Consider the following 26,741-nt stretch of genomic DNA (forward strand, 5'->3'; position numbering starts at 1 on the left):
AAGCATGGTGGTGGCAGCATCATGCTGTGGGGATGTTTTTCATTGGCAGGGACTGGGAAACTGGTCTGAATTGACGGAATGATGGATGGCGCTAAATACAGGGAAATTCTTGAGGGAAACCTGTTTCAGTCTTCCAGAGATTTGAGACTGGGACGGAGGTTCACCTTCCAGCAGGACAATGACCCTAAGCATACTGCTAAAGCAACACTCGAGTGGTTTAAGGGGAAACATTTAAATGTCTTGGAATGGCCTAGTCAAAGCCCAGACCTCAATCCAATTGTGATGAGTGTGATAGAAGGAGTCAGGCGCAGGAGGGTATATCACAGAATACAGAGCTTATTCCGTCGTACACAATTGCGCTGGATAGCAACAACAGAAAACAGGCACAGGGGAAACCATCTACCCTGGCAATACAAGGTACGGGTAGCTCCAACAATATACAGGCACAGGGGAAAAATCTACCCCGGCAATACAAGGTACGAGTAGCTCCACCGAACTACACTACTCTCACAATAAACAATCACCCACAAGGACAAGGGGGCAGAGGGAACACTTATACACAGACTAATGAGGGAATAAGAACCAGGTGTGTGTAATTGACAAGACAAGACAAATGGAATTATGATATATGGTGACGACGAACGCCGAATCCTGCCCGAACAAGGAGGGGAGGCAGCCTCGGCGAAAGTCGTGACACCAATTGAGAATCTGTGGTATGACTTAAAGATTGCTGTACATCAGCGGAACCCATCCAACTTGAAGGAGCTGGAGCAGTTGTGAATAGTTATGCACGCTCAAGTTTTCTGTTTTTTTTTTACTTATTTCTTATTTGTTTCAGAATTTTTTTTATTTTGCATCTTCAAAGTGGTAGGCATGTTGTGTAAATCAAATGATACAAACCCCACAAAAATCCATTTTAATTCCAGGTTGTAAGGCAACAAAATAGGAAAAATGCTAAGGGGGGTGAATACTTTCGCAAGCCACTGTATCTCACCTGTGGTAAGTTGCAGGTGCTGGCAGGATAAAAGTAGCCATTTAACCAGTTTTGAAATAAAAAAACAGAACATTCTGCTCTTTTGCACTCCATTGTAAAGTGCAAATATATTTGACTTCATCAGTACATGTATTCTCATTTTCATACATTGGTTTCACCAACATGGTTTTTAAATGTTACACCATGACGCTTCATTGTTGGGCAGAATTGCTGTTGAGCCACTAGGTTATATTAGGAAGTACAATGCAACTATACATTAATCATAAACATTACACATTAAATGTCAGTGACTGCATATATTTTCTGTTGTCTGAGCCTTGGTGAAGTAATGTCCCCTACGGACCCGTGCAAGAAGTCATAAATAACCAGGCCTCCTTATCGCTAGCAAATATAATTAGCTGAATGACATGTTTAAAGGGTCATTGCAGGGAGGAGGGGTACATACCAGCACTGTCACAGCCCTTGTTATGATCCTTTAAAGGGATACTTCCGTATGTTGGGAGTCATACGAACTCATGGATACCATTTTTATGTCTCTGCATACAGTTTGAAGAAGGTTGCAGGTAGCATATTGGTAGCTTTGGGATATTCAAATAGACAGAACGCTCATGGCATTTGCCATTGAATTCAAGAATGTGCAGTGTCATACGTTAAGTAAAAGCTGGCAAATTGCTCTGAATGCTCGACATTGGGAAATTCTGGGCTGATACTGATAACCAATATTTTCATGTCCATGATGGCCGATACGATGCTCTACTATATCATATTGCCTATGAAAAAGATTTTCCGATACCATTATTATTATTATTATTATTATTATCATTATTATTATTGCCATTATCGTCTGATAATATTAATGATATCACCTGATACTTATTAGACTATATATCGTATGATACTGAAATTTCTACACAAATGTCCCACCTGTGAACCAGGAATGACAAGTGCTACCAAGAGAGAATGACAGATGAATAATTGAAAGGATGTGGCAAGGAACATACCAAACTACAATACTAACCTTAACCCTTAACCACAACAACCCAGTGTAGATTAACATAAGCTGCCTAGCTATACATCTATGGAAAAAGGTTCTCCTGGAAAGGTTCTCCTCCTTGTCCGCCCCTCAAAACACAACTCAGAGAATGTCAGGGGATTAACGCCACTCAACCATGTAGACAGATGTTGGGATTGACAGCAAGTCAGCCTCTCTGTTCTCAAACATTTTTCTACACAAAACCACATCACAGATCCTCCTCACGGGAGTCATTCATTCCTCTCAGAGAACAGGAAGTCTATAGAAGAAGGCAAAATATCTTTATAAGATGCAATTCCTTTATGTATCTCCAGTCCACCTGAGATACCTAAAAAACAATATAGACTACTAAGGAAAATAAACCCTAGTCCAGCAGCTAGACAACAGTGTGTGTAGCCAAGCATGGATTTTTATTCTGACCTCCCGCCACTGTTTCAGGAGACCATCTGACCGCAGTAGCCTATTCTGTTGCCCCATTTATTGTGATTGTATGGAGTTATTGAGGAGTGGGAGCCATTAAGGAGGGAGCTGCCATGGCTATTCGACTACCAATTACCGAGCCCTGTAGCCTCTGGAGTTTGGGAGAGGGGGGGCTGGTGGAGGGGGTCCCGGGAGACCTGCCATAGCAGTGCGCCGTTAATCAATCCAATTTAGACCGGACAGGGACACGCTTAGCCACCGCTCCCGCCAACACTGCCATGGCAGGGGAAGAAACCGTGAGCGTGACCTGCATCTCATTCTGGGGAAAGGACAAAAAAAGATGGATAGATGGGTCCAGAATGAAGAGATAGTGAGGGGGAGTGGACGGAGGGAAGATGATGGAGGGGGTGTTAGGCGGAGAGGGAGAGACAGAACAATGAATGGAGTGATGTGAGTTGAATTAAAAACAACAAAGGGAACGTATCGATTCATGTGAGTCTTTGGGAAGAAGAAAAACGGCCCATGCAACAAGCTGTACATGGAAAGAGATTGCCTGGCCTATACAAATATGGGAAACTATAGTGAGTAGGCTAATCAGTTAAATTGATGATATGTGCAAAAAAATGTTTTATTGCCAACCAGGTTGTGGAGAAATGGTTAGTTTCATCTGATATGTCTAAACGATCATAGGGGACGGGGACTTGGTGACAGGTTGAGATGATCGAACAGATCCTCAGCCAGGCCTAGGCCCTGGGAGACAGACAAGGATGGAGTGAGGGTATCAGATATGCATTAATTAATATAGATGCGCTAGTGTATTTTATTTTTTCAGGATTAAATGGATCCCATGCTTGAACAGTTGGCTATTTATCTGGTGATGTTACTATTCATTATAAGCAGCTTTAGTTATTAGGGCTACAAACAGACAATTAATAAATGTCACAACTTAAGATGTAGTGCAACTCATTACAGGCCATTTGTGTACACAAAATGTGTATACCATGAGAAGTGTATTTTCCTATGTTTTACCATGTATAATGAATATAAATGGAATATACTTTTATAATTGTATGAGGCATACATATAAATGCATGACTGGTGAGTGTCACGGTTCAGACAGACGACCAGAGGACCACAATTGCGTCACACCAGAAAGTTTATTAAACTTAAGGGAAAAGGGAAGTAGGGAGTGAATGAAGGCTCCAGGGGTAACAGGGATCCCGTCCAATGCGCTGGGTCTGTGCCCCCCCCAGTGGCAGCGATGCGTCCTATGAAGCCGGTGGTGGGTGGTCCAGAAGTCCTGGGGGGGGGAGACACAGACACAACAGGGCGGAATGAAACCAGGCAGCAGTACAGTTCAAGGGAAATCCAAAATACGTAGTAGCAAGGCAGAAGGTTGGTCAGAGTTACCGGGATAGAAGAGTAGTCAGGAGTCGTAATGGCAGAAGCAGGTCTGGAACTCCTGAGGCAGAAGAGTATCCAAAAAAACAGGCAGGTCCGGGGTCACAAAACCAGGGTGAGCCAGAAGCGCGAGCAAACAGGTTCCGGGTGTGAGCTTTGCAGACGATCTGACACCGGAGAGCTGAAAGACAGGGCCTTAAATACTGGGAGAGGTAGTGGGTAATGCAGCGCAGCTGGCAGAGTAATTAGAGCAGAGCAGAGCAGGGACAGGTGGAGCTAGTTAGGCTGAGTAGAGAGAGTGGTGAGCAGAGTGGAAGAAAATTAAGGTGGTAACCCGGTGGAGTGAGAGGCCCATGACAGAACCCCCCCCCCAAGGGACGGCCCCAGAAGTCCCAAGAGCAACACCACGCCGGGCGGGAGGAGGGGAGCCGGAGGAGGGCTAGAACTCCTCCGAACGGTCCGAGTGAACATCCTCATCCTCGGAGGAAGCCGGAGGGCCGTGGTCGGGAGATGGGACAGGTCCCGAGACAGGATCAGGCACAGGACAGGAAGCCGAGCGGGCCGGACGGTTAGGGACCCCTCTGGGGCGGCCCCTACGGATTGCAGGTTGATCAGGATGCCGTTGGTGGAAAGCGGTGATGAGAGTCCTATCCACAATCCGACTAGCTGGCACCCAGGTCCTTTCCTCAGGTCCATAGCCCTCCCAGTCAATGAGGTACTGGAGACCCCTACCCCTCCGTCTGGACCGAAGCAGGCGGCGGACGGTGTAAACCAGACCACCATCGACGAGCCGTGGAGGAGGAGGACCAGGCGCAGCAGGGACCAGCGGACTCTCATGGATGGGCTTAATCTTAGACACATGGAAAGTGGGGTGCACCCTCAGGGAATTAGGCAGTTGGAGCCGGACAGCAGTTGGGCTAATCACTCTTATGATAGGGAATGGGCCAATGAACCGAGGTGCCAGCTTCTGCGACTCCACCCTGAGTGGCAGGTTCTTCGATGACAACCACACCCTTTGACCAACATGGTAGGTGGGAGCAGGAATTCTCCGACGGTTGGCCCCGGTAGTGTAGCTGGCAACGGATCTGAGGAGTGTGGCTCGGGCTTGTGACCAGGTGCGGCGACATCGACGGGCAAAAGCAAGTGCAGATGGGCAAGTAACCTCCTCCTCCTGGCTGGCAAATAGAGGAGGCTGGTATCCATAAACACATTGGAAAGGGGACATACCGATGGCAGAGCAGGTCAGAGAATTGTGTGCGTACTCCACCCATGTCAATTGCTGCGACCAGGAGTGGGGGTTGCGTGAAGTCATGCATCGCAGTGCCTTCTCGAGCTCCTGATTAGCCCGCTCTGACTGCCCATTGGATTGGGGATGGAATCCGGAAGTCAGACTGACTGTGGCTCCCAGCAGGTGACAGAACTCCTTCCAAAAAGCGGAGGAGAATTGTGGACCACGGTCAGAAACTACATCCTTTGGCAGTCCGTGGATCCGGAAGACGTGTTCCAGGACCACCTGGGCGGTCTCCTTGGCGGTTGGGAGCTTGGGGAGGGGAATGAAGTGTGCCATCTTGCTGAAACGGTCAACGATGGTGAGAATGACGGTCATGCCACTTGAAGGGGGCAGCCCCGTGACAAAGTCAAGGGCGATGTGAGACCAGGGACGTCTGGGCACAGGCAGGGGCTGCAGCAATCCGGCTGGGGGCTGGCAGGACGACTTGTGTTGGTTGCAGATGGGGCAGGCTTGGACGAATTCCCGTACATCCTTCCTCAGAGAGGGCCACCAGAACCTCTGGGCGAGCAGGTTGTAAGTGCGGGTGGAGCCAGGGTGACAAGCTAGGCGGGAGTCATGTCCCCACTGAACGACCTGGGACCTCAGGTCTTCGGGGACAAAAAGGCGGTCAGCTGGGCAAGTGCTGGGACCTGGCTGGTTACGGAGAGCCTCCAGCACCTGTTCCTCAACAGCCCAGGTCAGAGCTGCAACGATGCAGGGACTTGGCAGAATCGACACAGGGTCCTTGGAGGGGGTGTCATCCTTCTGGAATTGACGGGAGAGGGCGTCTGGCTTGGTGTTGCGTGATCCAGGCCGGTATGACAGAGTGAAATTAAACCTGGTGAAGAACAGGGCCCAGCGGGACTGCCTGGAGTTCAACCGTTTGGCCGTGCGGATGTACTCCAAGTTCTTATGATCGGTCCAAACGAGAAATGGAATGGTGGACCCCTCCAGCCAGTGACGCCACTCCTCCAAGGCAAGCTTCACAGCCAGCAGCTCACGGTTCCCTATGTCGTAATTGCACTCAGAGGGGGACAACCGACGTGAGAAAAAGGCACAGGGATGGAGCTTCCTATCCTCCGCAGCCCACTGAGAAATCACAGCACCAACTCCCACATCCGAGGCGTCCACCTCCACAATGAATTGCCGGTCCACATCAGGCATCTGGAGGATGGGAGCGGAGGTGAACCTCACCTTGAGGGTACTGAAGGCTTTGTCGGCTGCTGGGGTCCAGGTGAAGGGTTGCTTGGTGCTGGTTAGAGCAGTGAGAGGGGCAGCAACGGTACTGTAGTTCCGGATAAACTTCCTATAGAAGTTAGCAAACCCCAGAAACTGTTGCAGCTTCTTTCTGTTCTCCGGAACTGGCCATGAAGTGACTGCTGATACTTTGGCAGGATCCATTTGGATACTTCCCTCTGCCACTATGTACCCCAGGAAGGCCACTGTCTTGACGTGAAACTCACATTTCTCTGCCTTGGCGTAGAGGGAATTCTCCAGAAGACGATGAAGGACTTGCTGGACATGGCGGGTGTGTTCAGACAGGTTTCTGGAGTAGATTAAGATGTCATCCAGGTAAACGAAGACAAACTTGTTTAACATGTCCCGCAGTACATCATTCACTAGAGCCTGGAACACAGCAGGAGCATTGGTGAGGCCAAAAGGCATAACCAGATACTCGTAGTGGCCTGTTGGTGTATTGAATGCGGTTTTCCATTCATCTCCCTCCCGGATCCGCACTAGGTGGTAAGCGTTTCTGAGATCCAACTTGGTAAAAACAGTGGCTCCCTGGAGCAACTCAAAAGCAGAGGTGAGCAGAGGCAGAGGGTAACGGTTTTTCACTGTGATGTCGTTGAGTCCCCTGTAGTCGATGCAGGGGCGAAGAGATCCGTCCTTCTTCCCCACAAAGAAGAAGCCAGCACCAGCAGGAGATGAAGATGAACGGATTAATCCTGCGGACAGAGAGCCATTGATGTAGTCCTCCATGGACTTTCTTTCAGGAGCAGACAACGAATAAAGACGACCCCTTGGAGGAGCTGTTCCAGGGAGGAGGTCGATGGCACAGTCGTACGGTCGGTGAGGGGGCAGAGATGTGGCTCTTGCTTTGTTAAACACCTCTCTGAGACCATGGTAGCATTCTGGGACATTGGAGAGGTCAGGAGCGGAGTTAGTAGGTACTGGCCGAGGGGGTAGTGCGGCAGCAAGCAGGCAGGTTCGGTGGCAGTCCTCTCCCCACTCCCTGATCACCCCGGTCACCCAGTCGAGCTGAGGGTTGTGCCGGCGGAGCCATGGGTAACCCAGGATGAGGGGTTGGCCTGGAGAGGGGAGCAGGTGAAACTGGATAGTTTCTTGATGGTTTCCGGACAGACCCATCGAGACCGGGGCCGTGACATGAGTGACCGATCCGAGTAAGTGTCCGTCCAGTGCCCGGGCAGGAATAGGAGGTGTCAAACGGAGGTTCTCCAGTCCCAGTTGGCGTGCCAGCTTGATGTCCATTATGTTGGCTTCGGCGCCAGAATCCACCAGAGCAGCCAGGGTGTGAGTTGAGTCAGAGAGGCGGAGGTGAACTTGCAGCAGGGGTTTGCGGTCGGAGGACTGGATGGTCATTGAACTCAACCGGACTCCCCCTATGCCCGGTGAGCTTCGGCCCTTTAAAGGGCAGGTTACCACACGATGTCCATCACCTCCACAATAGAGGCAGAGGTTTGAGGTGAAGCGGCGCTGGCGCTCTGCAGGAGTGAGGGAGGCTCGCCCAATCTCCATAGGCTCAGACTGATCAAGCTGACCTGGGTGAGTGGCAGTAGATGACAGGAGCCCAGTCGGATCTCTCCGAATGCCGGTAGTAGGTGGACCTTGGCGCCCCCTCTCACGACGACGGGTCTGTATCCTTCTGTCGATCCTGACAGTCAGTGCGATGGCTTCATCAAGAGTGGAAGGCAGTTCATGGGAGACCAACTCGTCCTTGATATAGTCAGCCAAACTATGGAAGAACGCGTCCACCAACGATGGTGTGTTCCAAGAACTTCGTCTAGCCAGGGTTCGGAAGTCGATGGAATGGTCTGCGACTGTACGTCTGCCTTGTCGAATACTGAACAGTTCACGAGACGCCTCTGCGGTGGGTGAATCCAGGTCAAACACCTTCAGCATCTCCTCAGCAAACAGGTCGAAGGTTGCACATGCGGGGGTTTGACGTTCGAACTCTGCTGTTCCCCAGAGTCGAGCTCGGCCCGTCAGGTGAGTGATGGCATACCCAACTTTAGCCCCCTCCGTGGCGAAGGTCCTTGGCTGCAAGGAGAACTGAAGTCGGCAGCTAGTCAGGAATGGCCGGACCTGGGTTGAATCGCCGTTGAACCGCTCGGGGTTTCCAATCTTGGGTTCCGGAGCAGCGGCTGCAATGACCGGGGCAGGTAACTCGGGGGCTGGGCTGGTGGGCAGACTGGCTGGGGTAAGGTTGGTGAGGAGTTGAATGATCATGGCGAGTTGTTGTTGCTGCTGCTGGAACTGCTGCTCATGCTCATCGGTTTCCATGTCGGGGAAAGTGTGCGCTGAGTCCATAATGGTCAGATCGTACTGTCACGGTTCAGACAGACGACCAGAGGACCACAATTGCGTCACACCAGAAAGTTTATTAAACTTAAGGGAAAAGGGAAGTAGGGAGTGAATGAAGGCTCCAGGGGTAACAGGGATCCCGTCCAATGCGCTGGGTCTGTGCCCCCCCCAGTGGCAGCGATGCGTCCTATGAAGCCGGTGGTGGGTGGTCCAGAAGTCCTGGGGGGGGGAGACACAGACACAACAGGGCGGAATGAAACCAGGCAGCAGTACAGTTCAAGGGAAATCCAAAATACGTAGTAGCAAGGCAGAAGGTTGGTCAGAGTTACCGGGATAGAAGAGTAGTCAGGAGTCGTAATGGCAGAAGCAGGTCTGGAACTCCTGAGGCAGAAGAGTATCCAAAAAAACAGGCAGGTCCGGGGTCACAAAACCAGGGTGAGCCAGAAGCGCGAGCAAACAGGTTCCGGGTGTGAGCTTTGCAGACGATCTGACACCGGAGAGCTGAAAGACAGGGCCTTAAATACTGGGAGAGGTAGTGGGTAATGCAGCGCAGCTGGCAGAGTAATTAGAGCAGAGCAGAGCAGGGACAGGTGGAGCTAGTTAGGCTGAGTAGAGAGAGTGGTGAGCAGAGTGGAAGAAAATTAAGGTGGTAACCCGGTGGAGTGAGAGGCCCATGACAGTGAGAGTTTGTAAAATACTAGATTATTAAATAAGAAAGCAAAGATCAGTTAAAACCATGTTCTAATCATTAATCGTTCTAATGACTTTAAGCTGATTTCTATATTATGACTATGAGGAACATTGAGATTGATACTCCGTTGAAACATGTCTTCCCTGACGCCAACTAAACCATCTAGGAGGCGATCTCTATCATTCTTCCACTGCAACAGGTGCTGAACATCCCAATAAATCGATAGAGTGTGAGGTTGTGTTCTCAATGAAGGCTCTGGGTCAAAGGTCAATACACAGCTCTTCTATTTTGAGCGATACGTTGGACAGGAAGGCCTCTGTACCAATGACATTATACCAAGACCCCAGAGTGAAGGAGGAAATAATATCACACGGCTCAGAGAGAGAAAAGAGAATGAGATGGGAAATGGGAGGAGAGAGAGGGATGGAGAGATAAAATATGGATAGAGGGAAGATTGGATGAGGGAAGCTGAGAAAAAGAGAGAGGTAAAAATAAGAAATAGAGACAGTGGGGAAATACAGGAAAATATCACTAAGAGGATTTGGTGATGTTTATGTACACTACCAGTCAAAAGTTTGGGCACACCTAATCATTCAAGGGTTTTTCTTTATTTGTACTATTTTTTACATTGTAGAATAATAGTGAAGAAATCAAAACTGTCATGTATACTCCCTCTCCGGCGTTTGAGGTCACCGGTCCTGGGATTCATCAGGCACACCTGGACTCAATCACCCTCCTGATTACCTCCCCTATATATGTCACTCCCTTTGGTTCCTTCCCTAGGCGTTATTGACTCTGTGTTTGTGTTTCATGTCTGTACACTACTCGTGTTTCTTGTTTAGTTCCATTTATTATTAAATTCACTCCCTGTACTTGCTTCCCAACTCCCAGCATACACGTTACAGAATAACGCCTCACCCAAGGGAAGCATCAGGGAGTGTTTTTTGTTTTTTGTTAGTGTAGGTGACGTCGGGTCCGGGTGCCACTACCGGAGCAACCGGGAAGCCTCAGCTGGCTCGTCAGGCTTCCATGCCTCAGCCGGCACGTCAGGTTCACAAGACCCAGTTGGCTTGTCAAGCATCCGTTGCCGAGTCTACCGAGGATGACTCAGCTAGCTCGCCAGGCTTCCATGCCTCAGCTGGCTTGCCAGGTTCACAAGACTCAGTAGGCTCGGCAGGCTCCCAAGCCTCAGCTGGCTCGACAGGTTCCTATGCCTCAGCTGGCTCGACAGGTTCCCATGCCTCAGCTGGCTCGACAGGCTCCCATGCCTCAGCTGGCTCTACAGGCTCCCATGCCTAAGCAAGCTCGACAGGTTCTGCGCCTCAGCAGAAGCGAATGGGTCCCGGGTCTCAGGAGAAGCGACTGTTCCGCCCCTGGTCCTCGGGACCATCCCTCTGGTCGGCGTCGTCCTGCGGTGCCTCGGCTGGCTCAACAGGTTCCAGCGCCTCGGCTGGCACGACAGGCTTCCTCGCCTCAGCAGAAGCGACCAGCTCCTGGGTCTCAGGAGAAGCGACTTATCCGCCCCTGGTCCTTGGGACCGTCCCTCTGGTCGGCGTCGTCATGCGGCTGGAGCCGCGCGTCAGGAGTGGAGTACTGTCACGTATACTCCCTCTCCGGCGTTCGAGGTCACCGGTCCTGGGATTCATCATTACATGCACCTGCACGTCATCAGGCACACCTGGACTCAATCACCTTCCTGATTACCTCCCCTATATATGTCACTCCCTTTGGTTCCTTCCCTAGGCGTCATTGACTCTGTGTTTGTGTTTCATGTCTGTACACTACTTGTGTTTGTTGTTTTGTTCCATGTTTCATTTATTATTAAATTCACTCCCTGTACTTGCTTCACGACTCCCAGCGTACACATGACAAAAACTATGAAATAACACATATGGAATCATGTAGTAACCAAAAATAGCCACCCTTTGCCTTGATTACAGCTTTGCACACTCTTGGCATTCTCTCAACCAGCTTCATGAGGTTGTCAGCTGGAATGCATTTCAATTAACAGGTGTGCCTTCTTAAAAGTTAATTTGTGCAATTTCTTTCCTTCTTAATGTGTTTGAGCCAATCAGTTAAGTTGTGACAAGGTAGGGGTGGTATACAGAAGATAGCCCTATTTGGTAAAATACCAAGTCCATATTATGGCAAGAACAGCTTAAATAAGCAAAGAGAAACAACAGTCCATCATTACTTTAAGACATGAAGGTCAGTCAATACGGAACATTTCAAGAACTTTGAAAGTGTCTTCAAGTGCAGTCGCAACAACTATCAAACGCTATGATGAAACTGGCGCTCATGAAGACCACCACAGGAATGGAAGACCCAGAGTTACCTCTGCTGCAGAGGATAAGTTCATTAGAGTTACCAGCCTCAGAAATTGCAGCCCAAATAAATGCTTCACAAAGTTCAAGTCACAGACACATCTCAACATCAACTGCTCAGAGGGGACTGTGTGAATCAGGCCTTAATGGTCGAATTGCTGCAAAGAAACCACTACTAAAGGACACCAATAATAAGAAGAGACCTGCTTGGGCCAAGAAACACGAGCAATGGACATTAGACCGGTGGAAATGTGTCCTTTGGTCTGGAGTCCAATTTGAGATTTTGGTTCCAACCACCGTGTCTTTGTGAGACGCTGTGTGGGTGAACGGATGATCTCTGCATGTGTATTTCCCACCGTAAAGCATGGTGTTATGGTGTGGGGGTGCTTTGCTGGTGACACTGTCTGTGATTTATTTAGAATTCAAGGCACACTTAACCAGCATTGCTACCATAGCATTCTGCAGCGATACGCCATCCCATCTGGTTTGGGCTTAGTGGGACTATGATTTGTTTTTGTCACGAGCTGATGTGGATGTGGTGTTGGAGTCAGGCGCAGGACACAGAAGCTTAGTCCAACAGACTTTACTTGTCGAAACACGACAATACAAAAATAACGGGCCTCAACACAACGGAGGCGAGCGATTACGCATACTGTGCGTCAATACACAAAAATACAAGTGATTACGCATACAGTGCGTCAATACACTAAATATACGAGAGCAAATACAAAACACCAACGGACAGGCAGACAACAACACACAACTACAAACAAAACCAAAGGAAACTTATAGGTGACATAATCAATACTTGATATGGAACAGGTGCACTAATCAGACAAAACCAAACAAACATAGATAACATAAAACGGTAGCAGCTAGTACTCCGGGGACGACGAACGCCGAAACCTGCCCGAACAAGGAGGAGGAGCAGTCTCGGCGGAATTCGTGACAGTACCCCCCTTGACGCGCGGCTCCAGCCGTGCGCCGACCTCGGCCTCGGGGACGGCCAGGAGGACGTGGAGCAGGGCGCGTAGGATGACTACGATGGAACTCAGTCAGGAGGGATGGATCTAGAATGTCCCTCCTAGGCACCCAGCACCGTTCCTCCGGACCGTACCCCTCCCACTCCACGAGATATTGTAGACCCCCCATCCGACGTCTCGAATCCACGATGGACCGGACTGAGTACGCCGGAGCCCCCTCGATGTCCAGTGGGGGCGGAGGGGTCTCTCTTATCTCACTCTCCTGGAGTGGACCAGCTACCACCGGCCTGAGGAGAGACACATGGAATGAGGGGTTAATGTGATAGTCATTAGGCAGTTGCAACCTGTAACACACCTCATTCAATCTCCTCAGGACTTTAAATGGCCCCACAAACCGCCGGCCAAGCTTCCGGCAGGGCAGGCGAAGGGGCAGGTTTCGAGTCGAGAGCCAGACTCGATCTCCAGGGGCGTAGACTGGACCCTCACTGCGGTGGTGGTTGGCGCTCGCCTTCTGCCTGCGGATGGCCCGCTGCAGATGAACGTGGGCAGCGTTCCACGTCTCCTCCGAGCGCCGAAACCACTCATCCACCGCCGGAGCCTCGATCTGGCTCTGATGCCATGGTGCCAGAACCGGCTGATAACCTAACACACACTGAAAGGGGGTCAGGTTAGTAGAGGAGTGGCGGAGAGAGTTCTGAGCCATCTCTGCCCAGGGTATATACCCCGACCACTCCTCCGGCCGGCCCTGGCAATAGGATCTCAGAAACCTACCCACATCCTGGTTCACTCTCTCCACCTGCCCATTACTCTCAGGGTGGTAACCCGAGGTAAGGCTAACGGAGACCCCCAAGCGTTCCATGAACGCCCTCCAGACTCTAGAGGTGAATTGGGGACCCCGATCAGACACTATATCCTCGGGAACCCCGTAGTGCCGGAAGACGTGGGTGAACAAAGCCTCAGCGGTCTGTAGGGCAGTAGGGAGACCCGGCATTGGAATGAGACGACAGGCCTTAGAGAACCGATCCACAACGACCAGAATAGTGGTATTCCCCTGAGAGGGGGGAAGGTCCGTGACAAAGTCCACTGAGAGGTGAGACCACGGCCGTTGTGGAACGGGCAGGGGTTGTAACTTCCCCCTGGGCAGGTGTCTAGGCGCCTTACACTGAGCGCACACCGAGCAGGAGGAGACATAAACCATCACGTCCCGAGCCAATGTTGGCAACCAGTACTTAACACTAAGGCAGTGCACTGTCCGGCCAATACCTGGATGTCCAGAGGAGGGTGACGTATGAGCCCAATAGATGAGACGATCACGGACCTCGAGCGGCACGTACGTCCGACCCACTGGACACTCTGGGGGAGTAGGGTCGGTGCGTAACGCCCGCTCAATTTCCGCATCGACCTCCCATACCACCGGTGCCACCAGACAAGACTCCGGCAGTATGGGAGTGGGCTCAATGGACCTCTCCTCTGTGTCATACCGCCGGGACAGGGCGTCTGCCTTACCGTTCTGGGACCCTGGGATGTAAGTGATCTTAAAAACGAACCGGGTCAGGAACATGTTCCACCTAGCCTGACGAGGGTTCAATCTCCTCGCTGCCTGGATGTACTCCAGGTTACGATGGTCAGTCAGAATGAGAAAAGGGTGTTGAGCCCCCTCAAGCCAATGCCTCCACACCTTTAGGGCTTGAACCACGGCTAACAGCTCCCTGTCCCCTACGTCATAATTACGCTCCGCCGGGCTGAGCTTTTTAGAATAAAAAGCGCAGGGACAGAGCTTAGGAGGCGTGCCGGAGCGTTGCGACAGTACTGCCCCAATACCGGCCTCTGACGCGTCCACCTCTACCTGGAACGCTAAAGTGGGGTCCGGGTGCGCCAGCACCGGAGCCGAAGTGAACAGGTCCTTCAGTTTATGAAACGCCCTGTCCGCCTCAGCCGACCACTGCAAACGCACCGGGCCCCCCTTCAGCAGGGAAGTAATGGAAGCTGCTACCTGTCCAAAACCCCGGATAAACCTCCGGTAGTAATTGGCAAAACCCAAAAACTGCTGCACCTCTTTAACAGTGGTTGGGGTTTGCCAGTTACGCACAGCTGACACCCGGTCAATCACCATCTTCACCCCTGACGCGGACAACCGATGACCCAAGAAGGAGATGGACTCCTGGAAAAACAGACATTTCTCTGCCTTGACATACAAGTCATGCTCTAACAGCCTACCCAACACTCGGCGCACCAGGGCTACATGCTCGGCTCGTGTAGCATTGTACACTAGGATGTCGTCAATGTACACTACCACTCCCTGCCCATGCAGGTCCCGGAAGATCTCGTCTACAAATGATTGGAAGACTGAAGGAGCATTCATTAACCCGTATGGCATGACAAGATACTCATAATGACCTGAGGTGGTACTAAATGCCGTCTTCCATTCATCTCCCTCCCTAATGCGCACCAAGTTATAAGCGCTCCTGAGATCCAGTTTTGTGAAGAAACGCGCTCCGCGTAATGATTCAGTCATACTCGCAATCAGAGGTAGAGGGTAACTGTATTTCACAGTGATCTGATTGAGACTACGATAATCAATACACGGGCGCAAACCTCCATCCTTCTTCTTCACAAAAAAGAAACTTGAGGACGCAGGGGAAGTGGAGGGCCGTATGTATCCTTGTCTCAGGGACTCAGCTATGTATGTTTCCATAGCCGCCGTCTCCTCTTGAGACAGAGGATACACATGGCTCCGCGGAAGTGCCGCACCGGTCTGGAGGTTTATCGCACAATCTCCCTGTCTATGAGGTGGCAATCGCGTCGCCCTCGTCTTGCTGAACACGAGTGCCAAATCCTCATACTCAGGGGGAATGTGCATTGCGGGCACTTGGTTCGGACTCTCCACCGTGGTCGCCCCAACGGAAACACCTAAACATCGCCCAACACACTGGCCAGACCATTTCTTGAGAGCCCTCTGTTGCCACGAAATGGTGGGGTCATGGGTGATTAACCAAGGAAGCCCCAGCACCACGGGATACGCAGGAGAGTCAATGAGGTACAACTGAATAATCTCCTCATGACCCCCCTGCGTCTTCATCTTTAGTGGCGCTGTGACCTCCCTAATCAACCCAGATCCCAACGGGCGGCTATCTAGGGCATGGACAGGAAAGGGTGCATCAACGGGCAGGAGGGGAATCCCTAACTTAGAGCAACATTTCCGATCAATAAAATTCCCAGCTGCGCCTGAATCGGCTAGCGCCTAATGCTGGGAATGAGATGCAACCTGAGGAAATACCACAGGTATACACAAGTGGACAACAGAGAGCTCTGGGTGAGTGGGGCGCCTACTCACCTGAAATGACTCCCCAGTGCGCGACCTGTTGCCTCGATTCCTTGGAGACCCTCCCCAGCACCTAGCTGCAGTGTGTCCTCCACGGCCACAGCTGGTGCAGGGGACAGCCCCCCTCGGGTTCTCTCTCCTTCTTTCTCTAGCGCCAGCACCCCCGAGCTCCATTGGGCTCGGCTCGGAGGTGCTGGGGGATGGAATGGACGGCCCCATCTCGGGACGTCCGCGGGTGGCCAGCAGGGTATCCAGACGGATGGACATGTCCACTAGCTGGTCGAAGGACAGATTGGTGTCCCTGCAGGCCAGCTCTCGACGAACGTCCTCACGCAGGCTACACCGATAGTGATCGATGAGGGCCCTCTCATTCCACCCCGCATCCGCCACTAGAGTCCGGAAATCCAGGGCGAACTCCTGTGCGCTCCTCTTCCCCTGTCGGAGGTGGAACAGACGCTCCCCCGCTGCTTTACCCTCAGGAGGGTGATCGAAAACTGCCCTGAAGCGGCGGGAGAACTCTGCATAGCTGATGGTGGCGGCGTCTATTCCCCTCCATTCGGCGTTGGCCCACTCCAACGCCTTGCCGGAGAGACAGGAGATGAGGGCGGAAACGCTCTCGTATCCCGAGGGCGCCGGGTGTATGGTGGCCAGGTAGAGTTCCACCTGAAGGAGGAACCCCTGACACCCGGCTGCGGTGCCATCATACGCCCTCGGGAGCGAGAGCCGAATCCCACTAGATTCCGGAGCTGGTCTGGTGGGGCTGGCCGATGGTGGTGGTAATGTAGGAGGAGGTGTGGGCACGGCTCCCCTTTCCCATCGGCGCAGGGTGTTCATTACCTCCTGCATGGCGGAGCCGAGTTGCTGGATCATGGCGTCCTGGCAGCTGACCCGATCCTCCAGCGACTCGGTCGCCGCCGCTGCTCCTGCTGACTCCATTGTATGGTGTGTTGTTCTGTCACGAGCTGATGTGGATGTGGAGTTGGAGTCAGGCGCAGGACACAGAAGCTTAGTCCAACAGACTTTACTTGTCGAAACACGACAATACAAAAATAACGGGCCTCAACACAACGGAGGCGAGCGATTACGCATACTGTGCGTCAATACACAAAAATACAAGTGATTACGCATACAGTGCGTCAATACACTAAATATACGAGAGCAAATACAAAACACCAACGGACAGGCGGACAACAACACACAACTACAAACAAAACCAAAGGAAACTTATAGGTGACATAATCAATACTTGATATGGAACAGGTGCACTAATCAGACAAAACCAAACAAACATAGATAACATCAAACGGTAGCAGCTAGTACTCCGGGGACGACGAACGCCGAAGCCTGCCCGAACAAGGAGGAGGAGCAGTCTCGGCGGAATTCGTGACAGTTTTTCAACAGGACAATGACCCAACACACCTCCAGGCTGTGTAAGGGCTATTTTACCAAGAAGGAGAGTGATGGAGTGCTGCATCAGATGACCTGGTCTCCGCAATCCCCCGACCTCAACCCAATTGACATGGTTTGGGATGAGTCAGATGGCAGAGTGAAGGAAAAGCAGCCAACAAGTGCTAAGCATATGTGGGAACTCCTTCAAGACTGTTGGAAAAGGATTCCAGGTGAAGCTGGTTGAGAGAATGCCAAGAGTGTGCAAAGCTGTCATCAATGCAAAGGGTAGTTATTTGAAGAATCTCAAATGTAACATACATTTTGATTTGTTTAAGACTGTCGTGTCTGTTGTTCGTGGCTGTTGCCGTCAATCAAGGAGTCCGCTTAGGCTGCACCGTGTTCAAAGGCTTTTATTAAAATCACGAGGTTACAGCGTAAATTACAGACCCGCGGAATCTGGAGAAGCCCCGTCCCAAATTAATCTGAATGCTTCTGCCTTTCCCTTTGTCTAACCCATACTTATAAACAATGGCAATAAATGGGTTGCTCCCTTTTTCGTCCAATCACCAGTCTCCCTTGGGGCGTCACCCTCCAACTGCTACATTCAAACTTAAGATAAACAGTTCTTCTTTGTCCTTCAAGACTAGTCATAATCTTCATACACGACAATACTTTTTTGGTTACTACATGATTCCATATTTGTTATTTTATGGTTTTGATGTCTTCACTATTATTCTACAATGTAGAAAACAGTAAAAATAAAGAAAACCCTTGAATGAGTAGGTGTGTCCAAACCTTTGACTGGTACTGTATATACCTGTATTCCTTCTTTTGGGCCATTAGTAGTGAATATTTATGATTTACAGTATGTGTGTTGGGGGAGATGACTCCATCTTGGAGGGGTAGTTGTAAATTAACACATAGGGATAAGCCATAATCGGCCCATATTCTCCCATGTGTCCTCCTCATCCCAGTAATTAACATTTAGATGACCATGATGACCAAGGCTCAACCTCAGGCCATGATTACATTACAGACATGAGGCTAATGTACCACAGAGAGGAGAGTTAGAGCGGTTGCTCAGTGGAAGAGATGGGACAGGGCCAGTGTGCAGGGTTCTCTGTGGTGGGGTGGTGTATGAGGAAGCAGGGATAGCAGGAAAGGTTACAAGGGGGCGTGGGAGTGCAAGAGTCTACATGTTAACATTTTAGTCATTTAGCAGACACTCTTATCCAGAGTGACTTAAAGTTATTTTATTCATCTTAAGAAAGCTAGGTGAGACAACCACATATCACAGTCGTAGTAAGTAAATTGTTCCTCAATAAGAAAGTTATCAGCAAAGTCAGTGCTAGTAGGAAAAGATTAGTGCAAGGTACTCTTTGAAGAGGTAGGGTTTCAGACGTTTTCGGAAAAGGGACAGGGACTCAGCTCTCCTAGCATCACAGGGAAGCTGGTTCCACCCATAGAATAAAGAATTAGAATACTAGAATGGACATGAACCTTCTTATGATGGGATAAAGGTTAGCCATTTTGGTCAGTGAGTTGGTCAACCATGGTTTGCCAGTACTGTAATAATGAATTTGAAGTATTTATCTGCACTGTATATTTGTTAGTTAGCTAGCCATTCTGGAACTTTGACAGTTTATCCCACATAAAAAAATACTAAGGTTTACTATAGAATACTACAGTACTTACTATATAATTATGTAGTAACCTGTAGTATACTGTAGAATACTATACTACACACTGTAGTACCCCTCAATCATGTGTAGTACTTTGTATAGAATTTTGTAGTATAGTGTAGAATACAATACTAAACACTACAATATTAACCACAAAGAAACACTGTAGTAAATACTACAGAAATGTCCACAAAAACACTACAGTCCACAAAAACATTTCAAATATAGTAAATACTACAGTATTTAATTAACCTACAGTACATGCCAAGTATAGACAATATATTTTGTTCCCTACAGGTTATGGAAAAGAGCAGAAGCTCTGAACTCTCCATCCTACCTACCTACAGGTCATGGAAAATGTGCTCTTTTAGTATTTCTCCAGTAGGTTTCCTCAAGGAGAAAGCCCCCCACTTCATTGTCAAAGAAAATAAAACCAAAACACTTTAGTAAATACTACAGTAATGTCCCCAAAAACACTACAGTATATACTACTGTATACTAAAGTCTGCAAAAACACTACAGTAATTACTATAGTATATACTACTATTTTTTTTACTACAGTATTTATACTATAGTAAACTGTAAATACTACAGTAAACTATGCAAAAACACTACAGTGAATACTATAGTATTCCTACCATAGTATACACAATAGTATTTTCTTTATGTGGGATGACATACAGTGGGGAAAAAAAGTATTTAGTCAGCCACCAATTGTGCAAGTTCTCCCACTAAAAAAGATGAGAGAGGCCTGTAATTTTCATCATAGGTACACGTCAACTATGACAGACAAATGGAGAATTTTTTTCTCCAGAAAATCACATTGTAGGATTTTTAATGAATTTATTTGCAAATTATGGTGGAAAATAAGTATTTGGTCACCTACAAACAAGCAAGATTTCTGGCTCTCACAGACCTGTAACTTCTTCTTTAAGAGGCTCCTCTGTCCTCCACTCGTTACCTGTATTAATGGCACCTGTGTGAACTTGTTATCAGTATAAAAGACACCTGTCCACAACCTCAAACAGTCACACTCCAAACTCCACTATGGCCAAGACCAAAGAGCTGTCAAAGGACACCAGAAACAAAATTGTAGACCTGCACAAGGCTGGGAAGACTGAATCTGCAATAGGTAAGCAGCTTGGTTTGAAGAAATCAACTGTGGGAGCAATTATTAGGAAATGGAAGACATACAAGACCACTGATAATCTCCCTCGATCTGGGGCTCCACGCAAGATCTCAACCCGTGGGGTCAAAATGATCACCAGAACCACACGGGGGGACCTAGTGAATGACCTGCAGAGATCTGGGACCAAAGTAACAAAGCCTACCATCAGTAACACACTACGCCGCCAGGGACTCAAATCCTGCAGTGCCAGACGTGTCCCCATGCTTAAGCCAGTACATGTCCAGGCCCGTCTGAAGTTTGCTAGAGTGCATTTGGATGATCCAGAAGAGGATTGGGAGAATGTCATATGGTCAGATGAAACCAAAATATAACTTTTTGGTAAAAACTCAACTCGTTGTGTTTGGAGGACAAAGAATGCTGAGTTGCATCCAAAGAACACCATACCTACTGTGAAGCATGGGGGTGGAAACATCATGCTTTGGGGCTGGTTTTCTGCAAAGGGACCAGGACGACTGATCCGTGTAAAGGAAAGAATGAATGGGGCCATGTATCGTGAGATTTTGAGTGAAAACCTCCTTCCATCAGCAAGGGCATTGAAGATGAAACGTGGATGGGTCTTTCAGCATGACAATGATCCCAAACACACCGCCCAGGCAACGAAGGAGTGGCTTCGTAAGAAGCATTTCAAGGTCCTGGAGTGGCCTAGCCAGTCTCCAGATCTCAACCCCATAGAAAATCTTTGGAGGGAGTTGAAAGTCCGTATTGCCCAGCGACAGCCCCAAAACATCACTGCTCTAGAGGAGATCTGCATGGAGGAATGGGCCAAAATACCAGCAACAGTGTGTGAAAACCTTGTGAAGACTTACAGAAAACGTTTGACCTGTGTCATTGCCAACAAAGGGTATATAACAAAGTATTGAGAAACTTTTGTTATTGACCAAATACTTATTTTCCACCATAATTTGAAAATAAATTCATAATTTTTTTCTCATTTTGTCTGTCATAGTTGACGTGTACCTATGATAAAAATTACAGGCCTCTCTCATCTTTTTAAGTGGGAGAACATGCACAATTGGTGGCTGACTAAATACTTTTTTCCCCACTTTAGCCCCTCTAGTATTTTCATAGGATCTCCATGGTTCCATCATTGGGGTGCCAGGACAGAGAAGAGCTTTGACTGGACTGAGCGGGAGCTCACCTCCCGTAGGGATGTCACAGCCAAGAGACCAGAAATGGCAGAACGGAGTGCTCGGGTTGGGATGTAGGGTTTGAGCATAGCCTGAAGGTAGGGAGGGGCAGTTCCCCTTGCTGCTCAGTAGGCAAGCACCATGATCTTGTAGTGGATCCGAGCTTCGACTGGAAGCCAGTGGAGTGTACGGAGGAGCGGGGTGACATGAGAGATCTTGGGAGGGTTGAACACCAGACGGGCTGCGACATTCTGGATAAGTTGCAGACGGGATATGACGAATGCCTGGATAGGACCTGTGCCGCTTCCTGTGTGAGGAATGTACTATACGGATATTGTATAGCATAAACCTATAGGAGTGAGTCACTGCTTTGATGTTTGCAGAGAACGACAGGGTGTTGTCCAGGGTCATGCCAAGGTTCTTTGCACTCTGGCAGGGTGACGCCGTGGAGTTGACAACCGTGATGGAGAGGTCTTGGAGCAGGCAGGCCTTCCCCGGGAGGAAGAGCAACTCTGTCTTGTCGAGGTTGAGCTTGAGGTGGTGGGCTAACATTCAAGCTGAGATATCTGCCAGACACACAGAGATGCGTGTCGCCACCTGGGTGTCAGAAGGGGGAATCAGAAAAGTAGTTGAGTGTCATCTGCATAGCAATGATAGGAGAGACCATCAGAGGATATGACGGAGCTGAGTGACTTGGTGTATAGAGGAAAGAAGAGAGGGCCTAGAACTGAGCCCTGGGGGACACCAGTAGAGCATCCTGCCAGGTAGGATGCAATCCAGGAGTGTGCAGAGCCTGAGACGCCCAGCCCTGAGAGGGTGGAGAAGAGGATCTGATGGTTCACAGTGTCGAAGGCAGCGGATAGATCTAGGAGGATGAGAACAGAGGAGAGAGAGTCAGCTTATGCAGAGAGGAGAGCCTCCGTGACACAGAGGAGAGCAGTCTCAGTTGAGTGACCCGTCTTGAAGCCTGACTGGTTAGGGTTAAGAAGATCATTCTGAGAGAGATAACGAGACAGCACGCTCAAGTGTTGAGAAAAAAAAAGAAAGAAGGGATACCGGTCTGTAGTTTTTGACATCAGAGGGGTTGAATGTTGGTTTCTTGAGGAGGGGAGTGACTCTGGCCATCTTGAAGTCAGAGGGGACGGAGCCAGTGGTCAGGGATGAGTTGATGAGGGAAGTGAGGAATGGGAGGTCTCCAGAGATAGTCTGGAGAAGGGAAGAGGGCATGAGGTTGAGTGGGCAGGTTGTCAGGCGACTGGACATCACTAGCTGCAGGATTTCAACTGGAGTAAGAGGGGAGAAAGAGGTCAAGGCGTAGGGTAGTTCTGTGTGAGGGGGACCAGTGGACTCAGTAGGCTGAGTGAATGAGGAGCGGATGTCGTCAACATTTTTTTCAAAGTGGTTGACAAAGTCGTCTGCAGAGAGGGAGTAGGGAGGGGGAGGAGGTGGAGGATTAAGGAGGGAAGAGAAGGTGGAAAAGAGTTTCCCAGGGTTGGAAGCAGAGGCTTGGAATTTAGAGTGATAGAACAGAGCAGGATGGGAGGGTCGAGCCGGCCGGCAGAAAAGGGAACAATGAGAGTCAAAGGAGGCGGAAAGGGAGGAGAGTAGGGTCGAAGAGGCAGTCAGGAGAAAGGAGGGAGAAGGATTTAGCAGGAAGAGATGATAGGATAGAAAAGGAGAGAATAGTGGGTGAGAGAGAGCGAAGATTGCGATGGCACATGACCATCTGGGTAGGGGCTGAGTGGGTAAGGTTGGAGGAGAGAGGGAGAGAAAAATAAACAAAGTAGTGATCAGAGACCTGAAGGGGGGGTTGCAGTGAGATCAGTAGGTGAACAGCCTCTAGTAAAGATGAGGTCAAGCGTATTGCCTGCCTTGCGAGTGGGAGGGGACTGGGAAAGGGTGAGGTCAAAAGAGGCAAGGAGGGGAAAGAAACAGGTTGAAAGAAATTAGTTGAAGTCAGGTGTCGGGAAAATTAGCTTATCAAGGTGTCAAGCTCATTGAGGAACTCTCCAAGGGCACCTGGTGGGCGATAGATGACAACGATGTTAAGCTTGAGTGGACAAGTGACAGTGACAGCACAGAATTAAAATGAGATGGACAGAGGCGGAAAAGAGAAACTGCCACCACCACGACGACCAGATGCTCTAGGACTATTAGAGACACATAATCAGATGACGAGAGAGCAGCTGGAGAAGCAGTGTTCTCTGGGGTAATGCATTTAGGGACTAAAGGAAGACATAGGCTGAGATGTTACATTATATACTACTGTAAATGTATGAACACATTACAGCCAAATGGTAATAGCTTGGGTGCTTGACTGCTGTTGTTAGGTCAGAACGCCCAGATCAACCCTACTCCTTGGCCAAAGCGTCCAGTGTGCGCTCTGAGCGCTTCCGAGAGTGAAACGCTCTGAATTTACAAACTGACAATCTGACAACGCTCTGAGTATACGAATGCCCAGAGCGCACTCTGAGCACACTCTGGCACTCCAGATTAAATTTACAAACACACCTGTAGTATAAACCAGCCTTTAGTCTTGAAATCTTTGGTTGTTTAGTACATGGCCTCACATGTGAATCCTTAAAGAGATGGGTGGGGCTAAGGCTTAAGAGGGTGTGAACGATGCTGAACGGGTGTAGATAAAGAAGAGCTCTCCAGTAGGTTTACCAAAACATTTAAGGACCATTTTCTCAAAAGTGAGGTTACAAGTTGATCAACTTTCAAAGCAGAATTACTTTCCCATTGTTCGTCAACTGTAGTGTATGATATACAATTTTCTAGCTCTGAGTATCTACTTTTATCCAATGTAAAAAACACCACTGCAAATGTTGCTATATAAGACCGATTCGAGCCGGTCGGTCACATTGATCCACTTCTCTACTTAGTCACTTTCTCCAACCTACTACCCCCCCCCCGTCTCTTTCTCTCTCTTTGTCCCTCTCTCTTTCTCTCTGTCGGTGTCTCTCTCTCAGGTGAGGGCCAGTGCCATAGCCCAGGATGCTGATCTGAACTATGACTATGCCTCCAACAGTGTCATCCTGCACCTGGATGTGGGGGACGAAGTGTGTGTGCAGCTCGATGGGGGCAAAGTTCACGGAGGAAACACCAACAAATACAGCACCTTCTCTGGCTTCCTCATCTACCCTGACTGATGGCATTCACGCGTCACACATACACACACAAACATACAACCACACAAACACATGCAACCACAAACAAACAATCTCCCAGGCAAACATATACAGCACCTTCTTCGGGATTCTCATCCAACCTGATTCTCTAAACCTCTCTCTCTCTCTCTCTCTCTCTCTCTCTCTCTCTCTCTCTCTCTCTCTCTCTCTCTCTCTCTCTCTCTCTCTCTCTCTCTCTCTCTCTCTCTCTCTCTCTCTCTCTCTCTCTCTCTCTCTCTCTCTCTCTCTCTCTCTCTCTCTCTCTTTCTATTGCTAAAACACACACATTATTTAAAGAAACAGATGCAGTGGGAAAAGGAACATTTATATTTGCTCTGTGTTTTTTGTCTTTAAAAGTTTAGATAATGGCCAAACCATAACATTCCAAACCAAGTGCAGTTACAATAGAAAAGTTAATTTAAGACACACACCTACACATCCATTCGTTTGTCATGCTGCAGCACCCTTACTTCCTGCGGCTATGGGTCCACGGAGGTCCGCCTGAATATTACTATTTACATTTACGTAGACGCTCTTATCCAGAGCGACTTAACAGTTAATGAGTGCATACATTTTTCATACTGGCCTCCCGTGGGAAACGAATCCGCAACCCTGGCGTTGCAAGCGCCATGCTCTACCAACTGAGCAACAGGGGACAACTATGTGTTGTGTAATTCTGATGATATCCTTGAATCACAGATATTTAAATTAAACTAACATGTAAGTATGTGGTGACAAACAAGAATATTGTCAAGACAAAAAAATATATAATCTTGATATGGTGTATATTCCTAAAGTTACATACACTCCCCTCCACATTTATGTGGACAGTGAAGATTTTTAAAAATAATCCAGCGTTTTAGATTTGAGATAGAATGTTTCATGTAAGGCGACAGTACAGAATGTCACATTTTATTTGAGGGTATTTTCATACATTACCGTTTTACCATTTATAAATCAAAGCACTTTATGCATCAAAGCACTTATAGTGTATTAAAGTAGTCAAATGCTATAAGTATTTGGTCCCATATTCCTTGCACACAATAACTACATCAAGCATGTGACTCTTTTATTTGCCCAATAGGGATTATATACATAAAGTGCTTTCATTTCTTAACGGTAAAAGAGATAGCCTATGTATGAAAATACCCTCAAATAAAAGGTGGCATTCTGTACTGTTGCTTCATATGAAACATGTGATCTCAAATCCAAAATGCTGGATAAATTTTTTTTATTTTCACTGTCCAAATACATACGTATGGAGGGGAGTGTATATATTCACTTCTTATGCACACACATCTGTGTGTGTGATCATGTATGTGGAAGCATACATGACTCACATGCATCACATGTACACACACACACAGAGAAATGCACAAAACACACACACACACAGTGATTAATTGACTTCCTCTATCTAGTGTTGCATTGACACGAGCTGACCATTTCGACCACCAGTGTGGAATTGAGTAAAATGGTCTCAGAATGCAGACTGTAAATCGAACACTGCGAGCTTGGCTGCGGGGCCTCCCGCCTCCCTTCTTCGCTCCGAGATGGATTTCCAATACGGCTGAAGACACCAAACGAGAAAAGTCATGAATATATTGATCGGAGCTGATAATACACGCAACACCACAAACATCATCCAGTATGGTGTGTGTGTGTAAAGATAAGTATCATGTTGTTGTTAGTTTTACCCACATGGCCCCTGGCTACAGCTATGGGGGGGGGGGGGGGGGGGGGGGGTTGATGGTAGTCCCCTAACACACAGGATATAAATGATGAGGCTTATGGTAGACTGATACAGTATTTTTTCCAGACATTATGGCGGATGATAGAGCATCATCATGTTCCACTAATGATCCCAGACATCCTGTGTTTAAACCCTCAACTCCATTACTATTCCTATATTCACTTTACATTCAATTGATAAAAGAGCAATTTAAAATGGGTGTCAAAGGCATACTCAGAGATGGAGCTTTAGATCATGCTGGTTATTTGTACATAGATGAGTCTTCTTTTCTTCAAAGGTAAAGCAGCCGGTTTGTTTACAGTGTGGATATGGACATTGAGGATTCATCTTGTACTCTGTACAGAATTAGTTTCACATTTTCAAATATATGCTACCGTAGAACCTAGAAACGGACTGAGTGTCTTCAATGGAAATATGCATCTTTGTGTGTTATTGAATGTACCATAC

At 48.7% G+C, this 26,741-nt stretch overlaps 1 protein-coding gene across 1 annotated transcript in view; it reads left to right on the top strand.

Moving 5' to 3' along the window:
- c1ql4b (complement component 1, q subcomponent-like 4b) overlaps positions 1-24,523 on the top strand; it is a gene marked incomplete at both ends in the record, with an annotated part of 35,807 nt that extends 11,284 nt beyond the window's left edge. The window contains one exon of the mRNA XM_084173051.1: positions 24,344-24,523. Within this exon, the coding sequence (XP_084029177.1) occupies positions 24,344-24,523 (180 nt within the window). The remainder of the gene's footprint in view (positions 1-24,343) is intronic.
- Positions 24,524-26,741: the final 2,218 nt, after the last annotated feature.

The sequence above is a fragment of the Coregonus lavaretus genome, assembly GCF_964263955.1.
Source record: "Coregonus lavaretus genome assembly, chromosome: 12".
Lineage (NCBI taxonomy): Eukaryota > Metazoa > Chordata > Actinopteri > Salmoniformes > Salmonidae > Coregonus > Coregonus lavaretus.